This window comes from Calypte anna, chromosome 15 (genome assembly GCF_003957555.1).
Source record: "Calypte anna isolate BGI_N300 chromosome 15, bCalAnn1_v1.p, whole genome shotgun sequence".
Taxonomy (NCBI): Eukaryota; Metazoa; Chordata; class Aves; order Apodiformes; family Trochilidae; genus Calypte; species Calypte anna.
Genome location: NC_044261.1, coordinates 13,566,916 through 13,579,616, shown reverse-complemented (window position 1 = coordinate 13,579,616; position 12,701 = coordinate 13,566,916). Strand labels below are relative to the sequence as shown.

General features: G+C 53.5%; 1 protein-coding gene across 2 annotated transcripts in view; it reads left to right on the top strand.

Annotated features, from left to right (window-relative positions):
• Positions 1-10,773, top strand: part of NOS1 (nitric oxide synthase 1) — a 71,701-nt gene extending 60,928 nt beyond the window's left edge. For both annotated transcript variants that reach the window (XM_030460579.1, XM_030460578.1), the window contains 6 exons: positions 629-716; positions 983-1,104; positions 2,281-2,429; positions 3,289-3,483; positions 4,331-4,449; positions 5,319-10,773. In XM_030460579.1, the coding sequence (XP_030316439.1) occupies positions 629-716; positions 983-1,104; positions 2,281-2,429; positions 3,289-3,483; positions 4,331-4,449; positions 5,319-5,334 (689 nt within the window). In that variant the 3' untranslated portion in view covers positions 5,335-10,773. The remainder of the gene's footprint in view (positions 1-628; positions 717-982; positions 1,105-2,280; positions 2,430-3,288; positions 3,484-4,330; positions 4,450-5,318) is intronic.
• Positions 10,774-12,701: the final 1,928 nt, after the last annotated feature.

Sequence of the window (12,701 nt, the reverse complement as noted above, 5' to 3'; positions counted from 1 at the left end):
CTGGTAGATGTTCTTTCAAAGCCTTTCTACCTGCTGCAGTAAGTGGATTCCCTCAAGCCATGGCTCTTTTGTCCTATGTCATGGAGAGTGGTCATCCATCAGAGGGCAGAAATGTCAAATCCTGGTCAGGTGCCAGCAACAGACAGCTATGGTGACTTCAAGCTCCACTTGGGCTCATTTTTTGCTCCCACTGATGTCCACATTGCCACATCCAGGCAGATTTTTTTCTGGTGCCAGCAGTGCTGTGTGCAGGCAGCCCTGGCCATGGTATAGATGGGCATAGCCTGGACACCTCTGCAGCAGGCAGGACACAGACACTGACCATTCCTCTGGGGCTGCCATGGAGCCTTTCTGCTGGCTGGGGAAGCACCCCAGCACGGTGCTGTGTGTCCCAAAAAGGACCAAAGAGAAGTTGGGTGCTTCCGAACTGTTGTGGGTGCTGGGTGAATCTGAGTTGCTCCACAGAGTAACTCGAGTGCCAGACTTCTGCTGAGTTCATTGGGGATGGATGCAGAGATACTGAAGGTTTCAGTGGGGTGTGTATGTGGAAAGAAGCAGGAAGGGGTTCAGGAAAGCAAGTGGAGTAGGTGGCTGGTGTGCCAAGCACAAATCTTTTCTCCCCTCCTAGATGGAGAAGGACCCATCCACCACGGAGTCTGCTCCTCTTGGCTCAATCGGATACAGACAGATGAAGTAGTGCCCTGTTTTGTAAGAGGGTAAGTGGTCCAGGCAGGGGGTGAAAAAGATGGGGTGAACCCCCTGGTGGGGTGAACTCTTTGCTCTCCAGCCTTCTTTGCAAAGCCCCAGCAGTGTGGAGAAATCAGGGCTGGATTCGGGAGCACCTGGGTCCCTCTTGGGTGCCCTTCTGCACTCAAATGTCACTTTGGGGGATTTTACCCCATTTTGCACCCCTCCTCCTTTGGGTGTTGTCTCAGCTCGAGGGAGGAGGCATCTTGCTTGGGTTTAACTGGTGTCTTCTCAGTGCTCCTGGGTTCCACCTGCCCCAGGACCCACAGGTCCCCTGCATCCTCATCGGCCCCGGCACCGGCATCGCCCCTTTCCGCAGCTTCTGGCAGCAGAGACTTTTTGAAATCCAACACAAAGGTGGGTGGATGCTTGTTCCTCTTTGTTTCTCATCTCAAGCAGCTCTCAAGAACCCTGGGCCAGCACTGTGGAGTGTCCAATCTCCTGCCCCGGTGGAGGCAAATGGTTTGCTGAAGTGGCACTGTCCCCAGTGCAGGCTTGGGGCTCAGCCCAGAGTCCCCAAACCAACTCTCTGAAAACCCTCAGCATGTTTTTGGTGGCAGTGCTGTAGTGCTGGCGTGGGTTTTCAAGGGTCATTTAATGTAAATTCATTTACAATATATATTTTCACTGCTCATTTTTGCACCATTAAGGGGAAAAAAGTTCAATTTCTCCCCCAAACCTGGCACAAGTGTTACTGCTGTGTGACCCTGGCCATGCACGCCACTAACTCCTCCTTGCTGGTTTTCCTCCCTCCCAGTTTGGCCAAGGAAGGGCCCTGGTTGTCTCAAACTGGGTGCTGGGGTTGCTGGCAGATCTGGAGGGAGAAAAATTGGTATTGGTGGTCCCCAGGCTGACTGCTTCCCTTATTTACATTCAACATGAGCCATCGGCGTGCACTTGCAGCCCAGAAAGCAACCAGATCCTGGGCTGCAGCAAGGGAAGTTTGGCCCAGGTTGAGGGAAAGGATTCTCCTCTATTCTGCTCTCCTGAGATCTCACCTGGAGTACTGAGTCCAATTCTGGAGCCCTTTTTACAGGAGGGACATGGATGTGCTGGAGTGTGTCCAGAGAAGGGCCACAAGGATGCTCAGAGGGCAGGAGCAGCTCTGCTATGGGCACAGACTGGAACAGACTGGGAGAGTTGGGGTTGTTCAGTCTGGTGAGGAGAAGGCTCTGAGGAGACCTCATTGTGACCTTCCAGTGTCTGAAGGGGCTACAGGAAAGCTGGGGAGGGACTTTTTGGGGTGTCTGTAGTGATAGGACATGGGGGGATGGATTCAAACCAGAGGAGGGGAGATTCAGGTTGGATGTGAGGAAGAAGTTCTTCCCCAGGAGGGTGCTGAGGCCCTGGCCCAGGTTGCCCAGAGAGGTGGTGGAAGCCCCATCCATCCCTGGAAGTTTTTAAGGCCAGGCTGGAGAGGGCTCTGAGCAACCTGAGCTGGTGGGAGGTGTCCCTGCCCATGGCAGGGGGGTTGGGTCTGGATGGGCTTAAAGGTCCCTTCCAAGCCTGAAAACTCTATGATTTCTCCCCCAGGTCTGAAGCCTTGTCCTATGGTCCTGGTATTTGGGTGCCGACAGTCCAGGATTGACCACATCTACAAAGAGGAGACACTCTTTGCCAAAACCCAAGGTGTCTTCAGAGAGCTGTACACAGCCTACTCCCGAGAGCCAGACAAACCAAAGGTGGGTGGTGGGCACAGCTCTGGTCCTGGTGGGCAGCCCTGGGTGAGCACAGGCAGCTGACACAGCCTGGGAGTGCTGGCTCCTTGGCCCAAGCATGGTGGCTCATGGCCTGGGATGCTCTGGTTTGGACGGGTGCAAGATCGTGGCCTTTGCAGAGCACCCATCCCTGTGCCACCTCAGGGGTGGCACAGCACAAACATTCCCTGTAAAACCAGGCTGAGGGATTGGGGTTGTTCAGCCTGGAGAAGAGGAGGCTCCCAGGGGAGCTCAGAGCAACCTTCCAATATCTGAAGGGGCTACAAGAAAGCTGGGGGAGGGCTTTGGACATCAGGGTGTGGTGAGAGGACAAGGCAAATGGGTTAAAACTTGAATAGAGGGGAATTTAGGTGAGACCTTGGGAAGAAATTCTTCCCTATGAGAGTGGTGAGATGCAGGAACAGGTTTCCCCCAGAAGCTGTGGCTGCCCCATCACTGGCAGTGCTGAAGGTTGGATGGGGCTTGGATGGGGCTGCTAGGAGGTGTCCCTGACCATGGGGAGGGTGAATGATCTTTGGGTCTTAAGAGCCAAACCATTCTATGATTCTGTGATCTCATCCAAGTCCTTCCAGCCACCTGGAAGCAGGGCTGGTGATGAGATCCATGGTGAAGGTGTGAAAATGCAAGAGCAAAACGAGGCTTTGGTGCTTTCTCCATCACTTTTCTATCCTTGTGGGTGGTGGGAGGTGCAGCCATGCCCCCACAAAGAGGTGGTGGTGGTGTTGGCTCCAAGGCAGCTGGTGCACCAGAGCTGGCCAGAGGTGGATGGGGCTGAGAAGCTGTGCTTAACCCCAGCTCCCACCTCCTCCTCCTCCTCCCTCAGAAATACGTGCAAGACGTGTTGCAGGAGCAGCTAGCCCAGACTGTCTTCAAAGCTCTGAAGGAGCAAGGAGGCCACATCTACGTCTGCGGGGACGTCACCATGGCCGGGGATGTCCTCAAGACCATTCAGCTCATCGTAAGGCAGCAGGGGCAGCTGTCAGTGGAGGAGGCTGGAGCCTTCATCAGCAAGCTGAGGGTGAGCAGGGGCTGCACCACCAGCCACAGGTCCTGCCCTGGGCACTGCACCTGATGCCTCCTCCTGCAGAAGGGGCAGCACCCAGGACCTTGGTGCTGGGGAGGGGGGGACTGCAGCTCCCACCCACGCTGCCTGCACCCAGGAAAGGTCAGGAGCATGATTTTCCCCAGTTTTGGGTGCTCCTGGCTTTGCAGGAGCTCTGCCCTCAGTCCCCCATGAGCTGGTTGCTGCGCTGAGCCCTGGCACAAGGTTTTTGGGGGCACGTGGACAAGTCCTCACTGTCCCTCCATCCCTGCAGGGCAGCCTGGGTGTCCCCCTCCGCACACCCCCTCTGGCTGGGGGCTGGGGGACGCTGTCCCTGGGCAAACACCTTGCTCCAGGTGTTGCAGCTGAAGCAGAGGTGAGCAGAGTTCGAGACACAGACCTGAGCATCTCTGCTCCTGCCCAGGAGAACAACTCAGCCCGTGGGTCCCGTGGGACCAACACCCCCTGTCCCACATCCCCACGCTCCATCCAGGAGCTGAGGGAGCCCAGAGCCAGGGTTTCAGCTGCTCTGCAAGAAGTGATCACTCACAGGCTAGCCTTGCGCCGGGGCTACCAGCACTTGAGAAGCTGTAGCCCACCCAGCATCTCCATCACTGCCCCCCCACAGTGACCTTGGGAAGTTCCTTCCCCTTTCCTGCTGATTCCTGCCCATCCCACCACCCCTGGGGACAGTCCCCAGGACACTTGCTGTCTGCTTGCTCCCTGCCCAGACCAACCAGGTCTCCCTAGGGCTGCAGCCACCCTGGAGGTTTGTAAAATCCTCTTGATTTCCCACTGCCCCCCCTCCCATCCCGTGTTTCAGGACGACAGCCGATACCATGAGGACATTTTTGGGGTCACCCTGCGAACCTACGAGGTGACAAACCGCCTTAGATCCGAGTCCATTGCATTCATCGAGGAGAGCAAAAAAGACACAGATGAGTGAGTTGACACCTTTGACTTTCACCCCTGCAACCTCCTCCCAAGTGCCTGGGCTGTGGGATGGGGAGGGAGCTCTTAACTCCTGCCTGCCCGAGCCCTCTGATAGCAGAGGAGGAGAAAAAAACATTTGATTTTTGGACTGGGAGTAGAGAGCGCAGCCTGGCAGGCTCTCTGGAATAGGACCAACCCCCCTGACCTTGCTGTGGTCAGACCTGAACACCCCATTCAAAAGGAGATGCAGGGTCCTGCCTGCTCCCAGGCCTGGGAGGTTTGCAGGATCTGTTGGAGAGGATCTGTGCAGGATCTGTAGCTTCCCCCAGCTTCTGTGGTGGCTGAAGGGGTCCTGGTTGGCTCCAGGGAGCAGCAGGAGAGGTCTCCTGGCTGTTCTGGACTACTTGCTGTTATAAAAACAACTATAAGAAGTAAAAAAAAAACCAAACCAAAAATCTTGACATTTGCTATGTTTGTTTCTGCTCCACCATGCCCTGCCATTTGCTCAGCTCTGTCTCTGTGGGAATTTCCCTGGCTGGGCTGAAGGATTATTTAGGATAAAGGATGAGGGGCTGCATGGCTCTTGCTCCTCATCCTCACCTTGGGCAGTTCGGGGTGCAATCCATTCCCTGCCCTCCTGGCTGTGCCATGCAGCACCCAGAGTGGGTTTCCCAACATCCCTGAAGCTTGGTAGGAATGCTTTTCCAACACAGCGCATACTCTGGGGACTGCACTGTATACAGCGTGCCTCAGTTTCCCCCTTCTAGGTGGGGAGAAGGTGCAAAGAGCTCTGTAAAATTTTACAACATTGGCCCCTGGGAAGCCCTCAGTGCTCATTGCTCCTTCTCAGGCCAGGCTTTCTCCCCTTTCCCTTGCAGGGTTTTCTGCTCCTAACTGGACCCTCCACCCCCAGGGGATGCCAAACCAGTCCCAGCACCTGCTGCCCCTCCCTCCAGAGGGCACTGGGTTTTGTATTTCACGGACACGGGGGCTCCTTTTCCACGGGGACCTGCCCATGGAAAGCACTCTGTCTCATCCTGTTGTTGTGTCTGATGATGATGATGATTTTAATTTCCTTTTCTCCCTCCTTTCTCTTGCTCTCTCTCTTGTCCTGTGGCGGTTTCTTTTCACCCCCCTTTTCCCTGGATCTCCCCACTGATGGCTTTATAACCTGCAGTGGCTCTTAACACAACTTCACATTTCTCCTTCTCCTCATGAGGGCATTTTGCAGCTGCATGAAATCCCCACCTTTGTGATGCATTTGTGGTTTTGGTGTTTCAGGGGAGCTCAGAGGTGGCAGGGCAATGGCTGAGTCCTGTGGCTGGACCAGAGCTGGGGGTTGTTTCCCCTTTCCCCATCTCAGGGCTTGGCTGAACCCTTGCATTTTTGTGGCTTTCCTTTGGACTTGGGCAGACCTGGGCAGATGATTTCTGATGCCCTGCTGCCTGTGAACTTTGTTCAGCCCCAAGCAGCGTGGTTACCAGTGTGTCTGCTTTGACCCAAAGGTGGGATGGCTCTGATTCCTGTGGCATGATTTCTCTTAAATCACCTCTGAGCTACGTTTGCCTCTCCCTCTGCACCCCCCCGACCCCCTCCTTTTGCTGGATCCCTTCTTTTGCTGGCATGAAAGCCCCCCACAGAGGAACCAAGCACTGAACACACAGCCTGATGTGTATGCTAGGGCAAAACCTCAGAGCAATGCCTGCTGCTTGGCCAGGCTGCCCTCCAGAAGGCTTTACAGGAGAGACGTGATCTGCAGCCACGATGCCGCGGGGAGGGGCTGAGGGCCCTGCTGCATCCCAGAGCTTTGCATGCTGTGAATGTGTGAACCCCCTCCCAGGTGAGACTGGAAAGCCGCGAGGATGGGAGAGCAGCAGCTCCAAGCCTGGCTGCCAGCAGCACCCCCTGGTAACAAAGCCGAGTTGGAAGGCAGCATTTGGAGGGTTACGGATTCTCTTTGGTGAGGATGTACCAACTGAGGACTCTTGAAAGCCCAGAGGGCATCATCTCCCCCTTAGGGCAATCTCCTGAGCAGTTCTGGGTCAGCAGACCCCAGCCACTTCCACAGAAAAAGTGCCAGCACGGAGTGACCTGCCTGCCAAGAGAAACACAGGTGGCATCTCAGTGGCATCAGTCCCCTCCACGGGCTCTGCACCCCCTGCCAGAGGCACGAGCTGTCTGCTGGGACATCTCATGTCAGAAGGGAGGTTGCAAGGATGCTGTGTGATCCTGGGCTCTGACACCTTCACACTTCAGCCCTGCTGCCAAAATCTGGCCCCTCCAAAGCGATCTGTTAACACCATCACAGGACAGTATCAGTCCTTTTACCAGAGCAAAGCTGTCTGCAAGAGAAAGCATCTGTGACCTTGTGTGTCCTTCTTCCTTCTCCTCCCTTCCTCATCCTGGAGGTTTGTTCTCCCTCACTGCCAGGGTGAGGACAGCAGGACGTGGCTGCAACACTTGCTGGAGGCAAGGGACACGGGGTGACATTCTGAGCTGGTCACTGCTGAGCCTTTCCTCCTGCTCTGCTGAATTCTGCACTGATGGAGCAAAGCACCTGCACTGGTGACAGCAGAGGGTTTGTCCAGGACCTGCAACACTGAGCTTGATTTCAGAGGGCTGCCTGAAGCCAAAATGGGAACAAAAAGAGCTGCAGGAGGTTTGTTGCTCTCCCAGTCCAAGGCACAAGCTGAGCTGGCTCCCCGGGCTCTGCAGCTAACCCCATCCTCAGCCAGGACCTTTCCTGCTTGGCTAGGACACCTCTCCATGTCCTGCAGCCCTCTTCTGCCACCTTGACTCCTTGGAACAGCTCCAGCTCAAAATCCAGGAGTAAAATTCACCGGGAGAATTCTGAGACCTGGATCTCGGCATTGCTGGTCCCAAGCAGAGCATCTCTCCTGGTGTGTGCTGGGAATGATGGAATGGAGGAATGAAGGAGTGATGGAACGATGGAGTGAAGGAATGGAGGAATGAAGGAATGAGGGAATGATGAAGGAATGATGGAATGCTGCCACACTGTGGCCAGAGCCCCTCTTGCAGGGCTGGCAGAGTGGCCGGAGAAGGGACTGAAGTTTTTGCCACTGCCAGGGGACTTGGTGACCTGGAGGTGGAAGCAGGGAAAAGGGCAGCCCCTGGTCCAGCTCTGTGTGTTTTGCCCTAACCCCAGGGCAGGCAGTGGGATGCTGAGCTGGGCTCCTTTTGCAGCTGGGATGTGGGAATTTGGCAGAGGACTGGGGACATCCAGCAAGCCTGGCCCTAGCCCCCAGTCCTATGGCTGCACAGAGCTCAAAAATATATTAAACTCATCCCCTCCTTTTGGAAAACTTGATTCTGGCTCTCCAGTTTGTGCTCTGGTCCTACTTGTAGTGTTGCAGCCTGAAGAGGAGGTACTGCCCAAAGAAATGCTCTTGTCTTCATCCTCTTCCCAGCTCATCCTGAGTTGTTGGCAACCAGATTTCTCCTGCCCTGCCTTCTGCCTGTATGGGTGTCACAGCTCCCATCTGGGAGTCAAGTTGCTGCTGCTGCACTTGGTGTCTGAGATGAACTGGTTTGCTTTCCCTGCCCCCCAAAGCTTGCCAGCTCCATCCCCCCTTCCACCTGAGCTGCTGGTGACAGGAGTGGGGATCATGGGGAAGGGGCCTTCAGTGGGCTGCCCAGAGAGGTCTGTGGAGGACAGACACCCAAAGCCACCTGTAGTCCAACAGGTACGGGGCAGGTGAGTCCTTCAGAGCCCTTTGGGAGGGAAATGCTGCTTTAAGGCCAGCCTGGCCCTGGAGGAGTAACATCTTCCCTGCCATGAAGGTCCCTGAAGTTTCTGTGTCCCCTGGGGCTCTGGGCTGCCTCTCTGCTCCCTCTGCCCCACTCACTCCTCAAGCAGCTGCACTGCACTGCTGGGAATTTTGATTCACGGTGTTTTTGTGGAGTCAGTCTCAGACATCTTGCTTCCTCCTTCATCCCCCTTACCTGCAGGGGCTTCTGCACTCCCTTCCAGCTTCATTTCCTCCCACAGCAAAGGGGGGGAAAGAAACTTGCTGATCTGCTTTATCATTCCACAGCTGCAGCTCTTCCAGCAGGTGTCTGCACTCTGCTCACCTGGCTGTGACCTTTCTGATGTGTGGGTGTAGCTACAACCTCTCTGGCATGGATAAACAGCAGAGGGAGGTGGGGTCTGCCACAGACCAGGGCCAGGAGCTGCTTGGGGCTTGTGCCTCCAGGGCACTCAGGTCACGGATCTGTCACCTCTGGGTCCCTGCTGCCCATCCAGATTCTGGCACAGCCCCACCTGGCTCCTGCAGCAAGGGGATATTGGACCTGATGGATACCCAGCCTGACCCAGCATCCTGGTCCCTCTCCTGGAGGTTATCCACCACTGCTTGTTTTGCAGCAGCTCAGCTCCTTTTCACTCTCCAGGGAATAAAAGTAAAGAGGCTTTTCTCTAAACAGATTCAATTTTCAAGACAACATGAAGTGAGGGGGTTGTTTTTTTTCAAATATTTTAATTTGTAGTTTTTTCCAGTGGCCCCAGAAAGTTACCTATGAACCTGAAAACTCATGGGAAATGGTCCTCTGTTTCCCTAACCTGCTGTGTCCACTAGCAGAGAAAAATAATTTGTTCATTCAGAGCAAGGGTTTCTACTGCCTGTGTTGTTGATGACTTCAAGGGTTTCATCTCTCCAAAAGGACTGCCTGGGAGTTTGTTGTTCTTCTGCTTATGAGAGACAGCAGGAAAATAATGAGACTTTTGCCATCAGAAGCAGACTTCCAGATGACACCTCCAGGACTGCTGCTGGCCAAGCCTGAGCTCGTTGCCCTAGAGGAACCCAGCCACTCACATCCATACTGTCCAGAGAAATGGGCTCTGAGTTTGGGCTGTCCCTGCTCTCTGTCCCTTGTCCCATGCCTCCACCTCCCTGGGGACTCTGCTGACAGCCAGGACAGTGGGAACCAACCTCTGTGCATGCCCAACAAACCTGGAGTGGTGTCCTCAGTGGCCATGGCTGCACCTATCCAGAGAGGAGATGGGAAGAGACAGGAGCAGCATCACCCTGTGGTCCAGGCTCTTTGGTTCCTGTGTGTGATGCCTCCCACCCCATCCTGGGCTCTAACCCAGGCTCCAGCCGCCTGGATGGAGCTCCAGCCACCATTCCCTCCTCCCCATCCCCAATTTGAGGTGAACTGCTCAGCCAGGTGGCAATGGACTTACAGTGCCTTGTGCTGGGAAGAGGTTACTGCAGCAGGGTTGTTCTCCTCTTCCTGCTCTCCCCAGAGAGAAGAGGGGGAGCAGAGATGCTCCCAGCACACAGGGACTGGGGGTGACTTCGTTTTACCAGTGATGGGCAAATTCCCCCTGGGCTAACCCAGAGCAAACTTGCAGCCCTGCAATTAATGCCCCAGTGATGAGGTTTCAGGGGGAGGTGACACAGGGTTTGGGTGTGCATACAAACTGGACACCAGTTCCTGTGAGCACCTCCCAGCTCTGGGAACCTCCTTTTTGTTAAGCTCTGGGGAGGAGATGTCTTTGTGCTTGAAGCTTCAGAGACCTGCACCAAGGCCAAGCTTGCTGCCTCCTGATTTACACCCCTGAAGCTGTTGCAGCCCTGCCAGAGAGCTTTCAGCATGGTGTGGAAGGAGAATTTTGTGCTCCAAAGTAAATTTTATTCCTGCTTTGACTGGGGACCAGTTCCCAGCTTCAGAATTGCTCTGATAACTTTGCAATCGCTTTGATAGTTCCAGAGGGGAGCCCAGTCCCTTCCCAGAACAGATGGAGACACATTTTCAGGACCATTCAGCTTTGCCATAATTCTGCCTTTGTTAGAATGATTTTTTTTCTGCTGTAACCGGAGGAACAAAATTTGCCCAGTGCTGAACACTCCTGAAAACTCTGTTCCTGAGCTGGGATAAAATTAGTCTGTGATGTGAATCCTCCCAGATACAAAATGCTCCCCCTCAGCTCCAGGTTCAGTGGCACTGGGGATTTCAGCAGCTTGCAGGGTCAGGATTTCACAGCAGCAGCAGCATTATCTTTGCCTGTCTTGCCTGCAATCCATGACTTTAGTAATCCATCTGAAATCTCCCCTTGACAGGGAGATCTGAGCTCCACAGCTCCTTCCCCAGGGCCATGTGTATTTATTTCAGAGGAAAATCAGGGGAGCTGGAGAAAGCTGATGAGATTGCTGCTGTAAAGTTAAACCAGACCTTACCAGAGGTTGAAACTGGCCTGGATTTTCCCATGGGTGCAAGGGTATCTAGTGAGATAATGGAGTGGTTTAATGCAGATCCACCTCTTTCCTGCTCTCTCAGGAATGAAGTAGATTAGAAACTCTTGGCCTCCACCCCTACAGGTGTTTGGCTGTGATGGATGTTTGAGCCATCAAAATCAAAGGAAAAAACAAAACAAAACAGACAGAAAAAACCCAAACAGGTTTTGAATCGACAGATTTCAAGAAGGAAGGGAGCACTTAAAAAAAAAAGAAAATCCAACCCTTGAAGGAAAATCCAGCCTTGCCTAGAGAAGCCCTGGTTTAACAGGAGTCCCCAGGCTTTGCAGCTTCTCCTCATGACCATGGTGGGGAAATGGGTGAAACATTTGGGGCTTCTCTTGGCTGAGGGGGCTCAGAGCTTGAGGAGCTTTTGTGGAGCTGCAGAAGAACAGGAGTGAGGAGCTGGGCTGTGGGCAGATTCCCCCACAGCCTGACCAGAGTCCATCAGACTGGTTCAGAAATCTGCTAGTGAACAGCACTGGGCAAAAAATTTTTCTTCTGAGGGCATTTCTCATGCTTAAAAAAAATCCAAGATTAAAGACTGCAGAAGTTGATCTAAAAAAGCAAATTATTTGGGGCTTTTTTGTTGATGTTGTTGCTGTTTTGTTGTCCTGCGTTGGCTTTGGGTGAGGAAAGGGAACAAAAAGCTGTATCAAATTGTTTGGGACATAATATTGTCTCTCTGTAATAATTGCTGATGGAGATTTTTAAACTTTTCCAAGGGCCTTAATGTGTACGCAACAAGAGGCATGAGTTCTGCTCACTTCTGAACCTGCTCTTTTGGCTTTCTGTGTGCCCGTGGCATGGAACCGTGTCTTAACAAAACTGTCACCCTCCTCAACAGGATTTCCAGAAGCAGAAGGTGATGTTTGAGGAGCTCAGTGCCCAGCATTGAAGTGATGGCTTTGAAGCCGATGAAATTCAATGCAAAATTTCTGCTTTGCTAAAATGGTAGGAAATAGGCAAATGCCCCCCAGTCCCAAGGTTAAACATGGCCTGCTGCCTCCAGATGCCTTCAACAACCAAACAAACAAACAAACCCTGGGGTCTGTGTGCTGAGAAGAGCTTGAGAACACGTTCCCTGGTCTGCAGCAGCATCCCCAGAGCTCTCCCAGAGTGTGCACAGTTCCCCAGGCAGTAGATGAAGGGAATAAGATGACTTTCAGCCAGGACTCATTGCGTTTTAGATTGCATGTGGTGAGAAACATGAGTACTGCCAGCCACCCAGGGAATTTGATATTCAGTGCCAATTAATTTTTGTAATAGGAACAGGGATTTATTCCCTCGGTTTCCTTAGGCACCTTTGAAAAGCATAAGCCTCAAAGGTTGGTTTGGATTTTTTTTATTATTATTATTATTATTTTTCTGGTGGCCTTTTTTTCCTGAAGAGCAGCGGTGCCAAGATGAGTAAGGGGACCAGGCTGTTAAAGGGTAGCACTTTTGGGGCAGGCAGCTCACAAACCTTTCCATTGCAGAGGTTTTTAAACTCTTCAGCCGTGAGTAAATGAATTCTGCTCTGCCAGGCGGGACTCCAACCCCTCGCTGCTCTCTGGTCCTCCTGCTCCTCCCTCCTCCCCTCAGCACCTCCTCATGTCACTGTGCCTTCATTTATTTGATGAAGGGATGCCAGGATTTAAGGCTGGCACATTGGCTTTGCTCTCACTTTGCATCCCATCGGTGTGGAGGGGGTGGGGGGTGAGCTGGTTGTGCAGCCTTTTCCTGCGGTCCTAAGGCAGGTTTCTACTGAGGAGCACAGGGGTGGGGATGGTGGGAGCAGGGCTGAGCCAGTGTTGGAGCATAGCAGTGCTTTTAGGCGGTCAGAAACCTGGTTTTCCCCTACCTCCGAGCTCTCGATGCTGCTAAAATCTCTGCCATTCGTACGATGTCCTCCAGCCCCCTCTCTCGGACTGACTCTGGCTCTGTTCGCAAGATATCCACACACTGTTCTAGAGCATGCACCTCTTCCTGTATAGTTCCCATCTCCCGATTTTATGGAATACT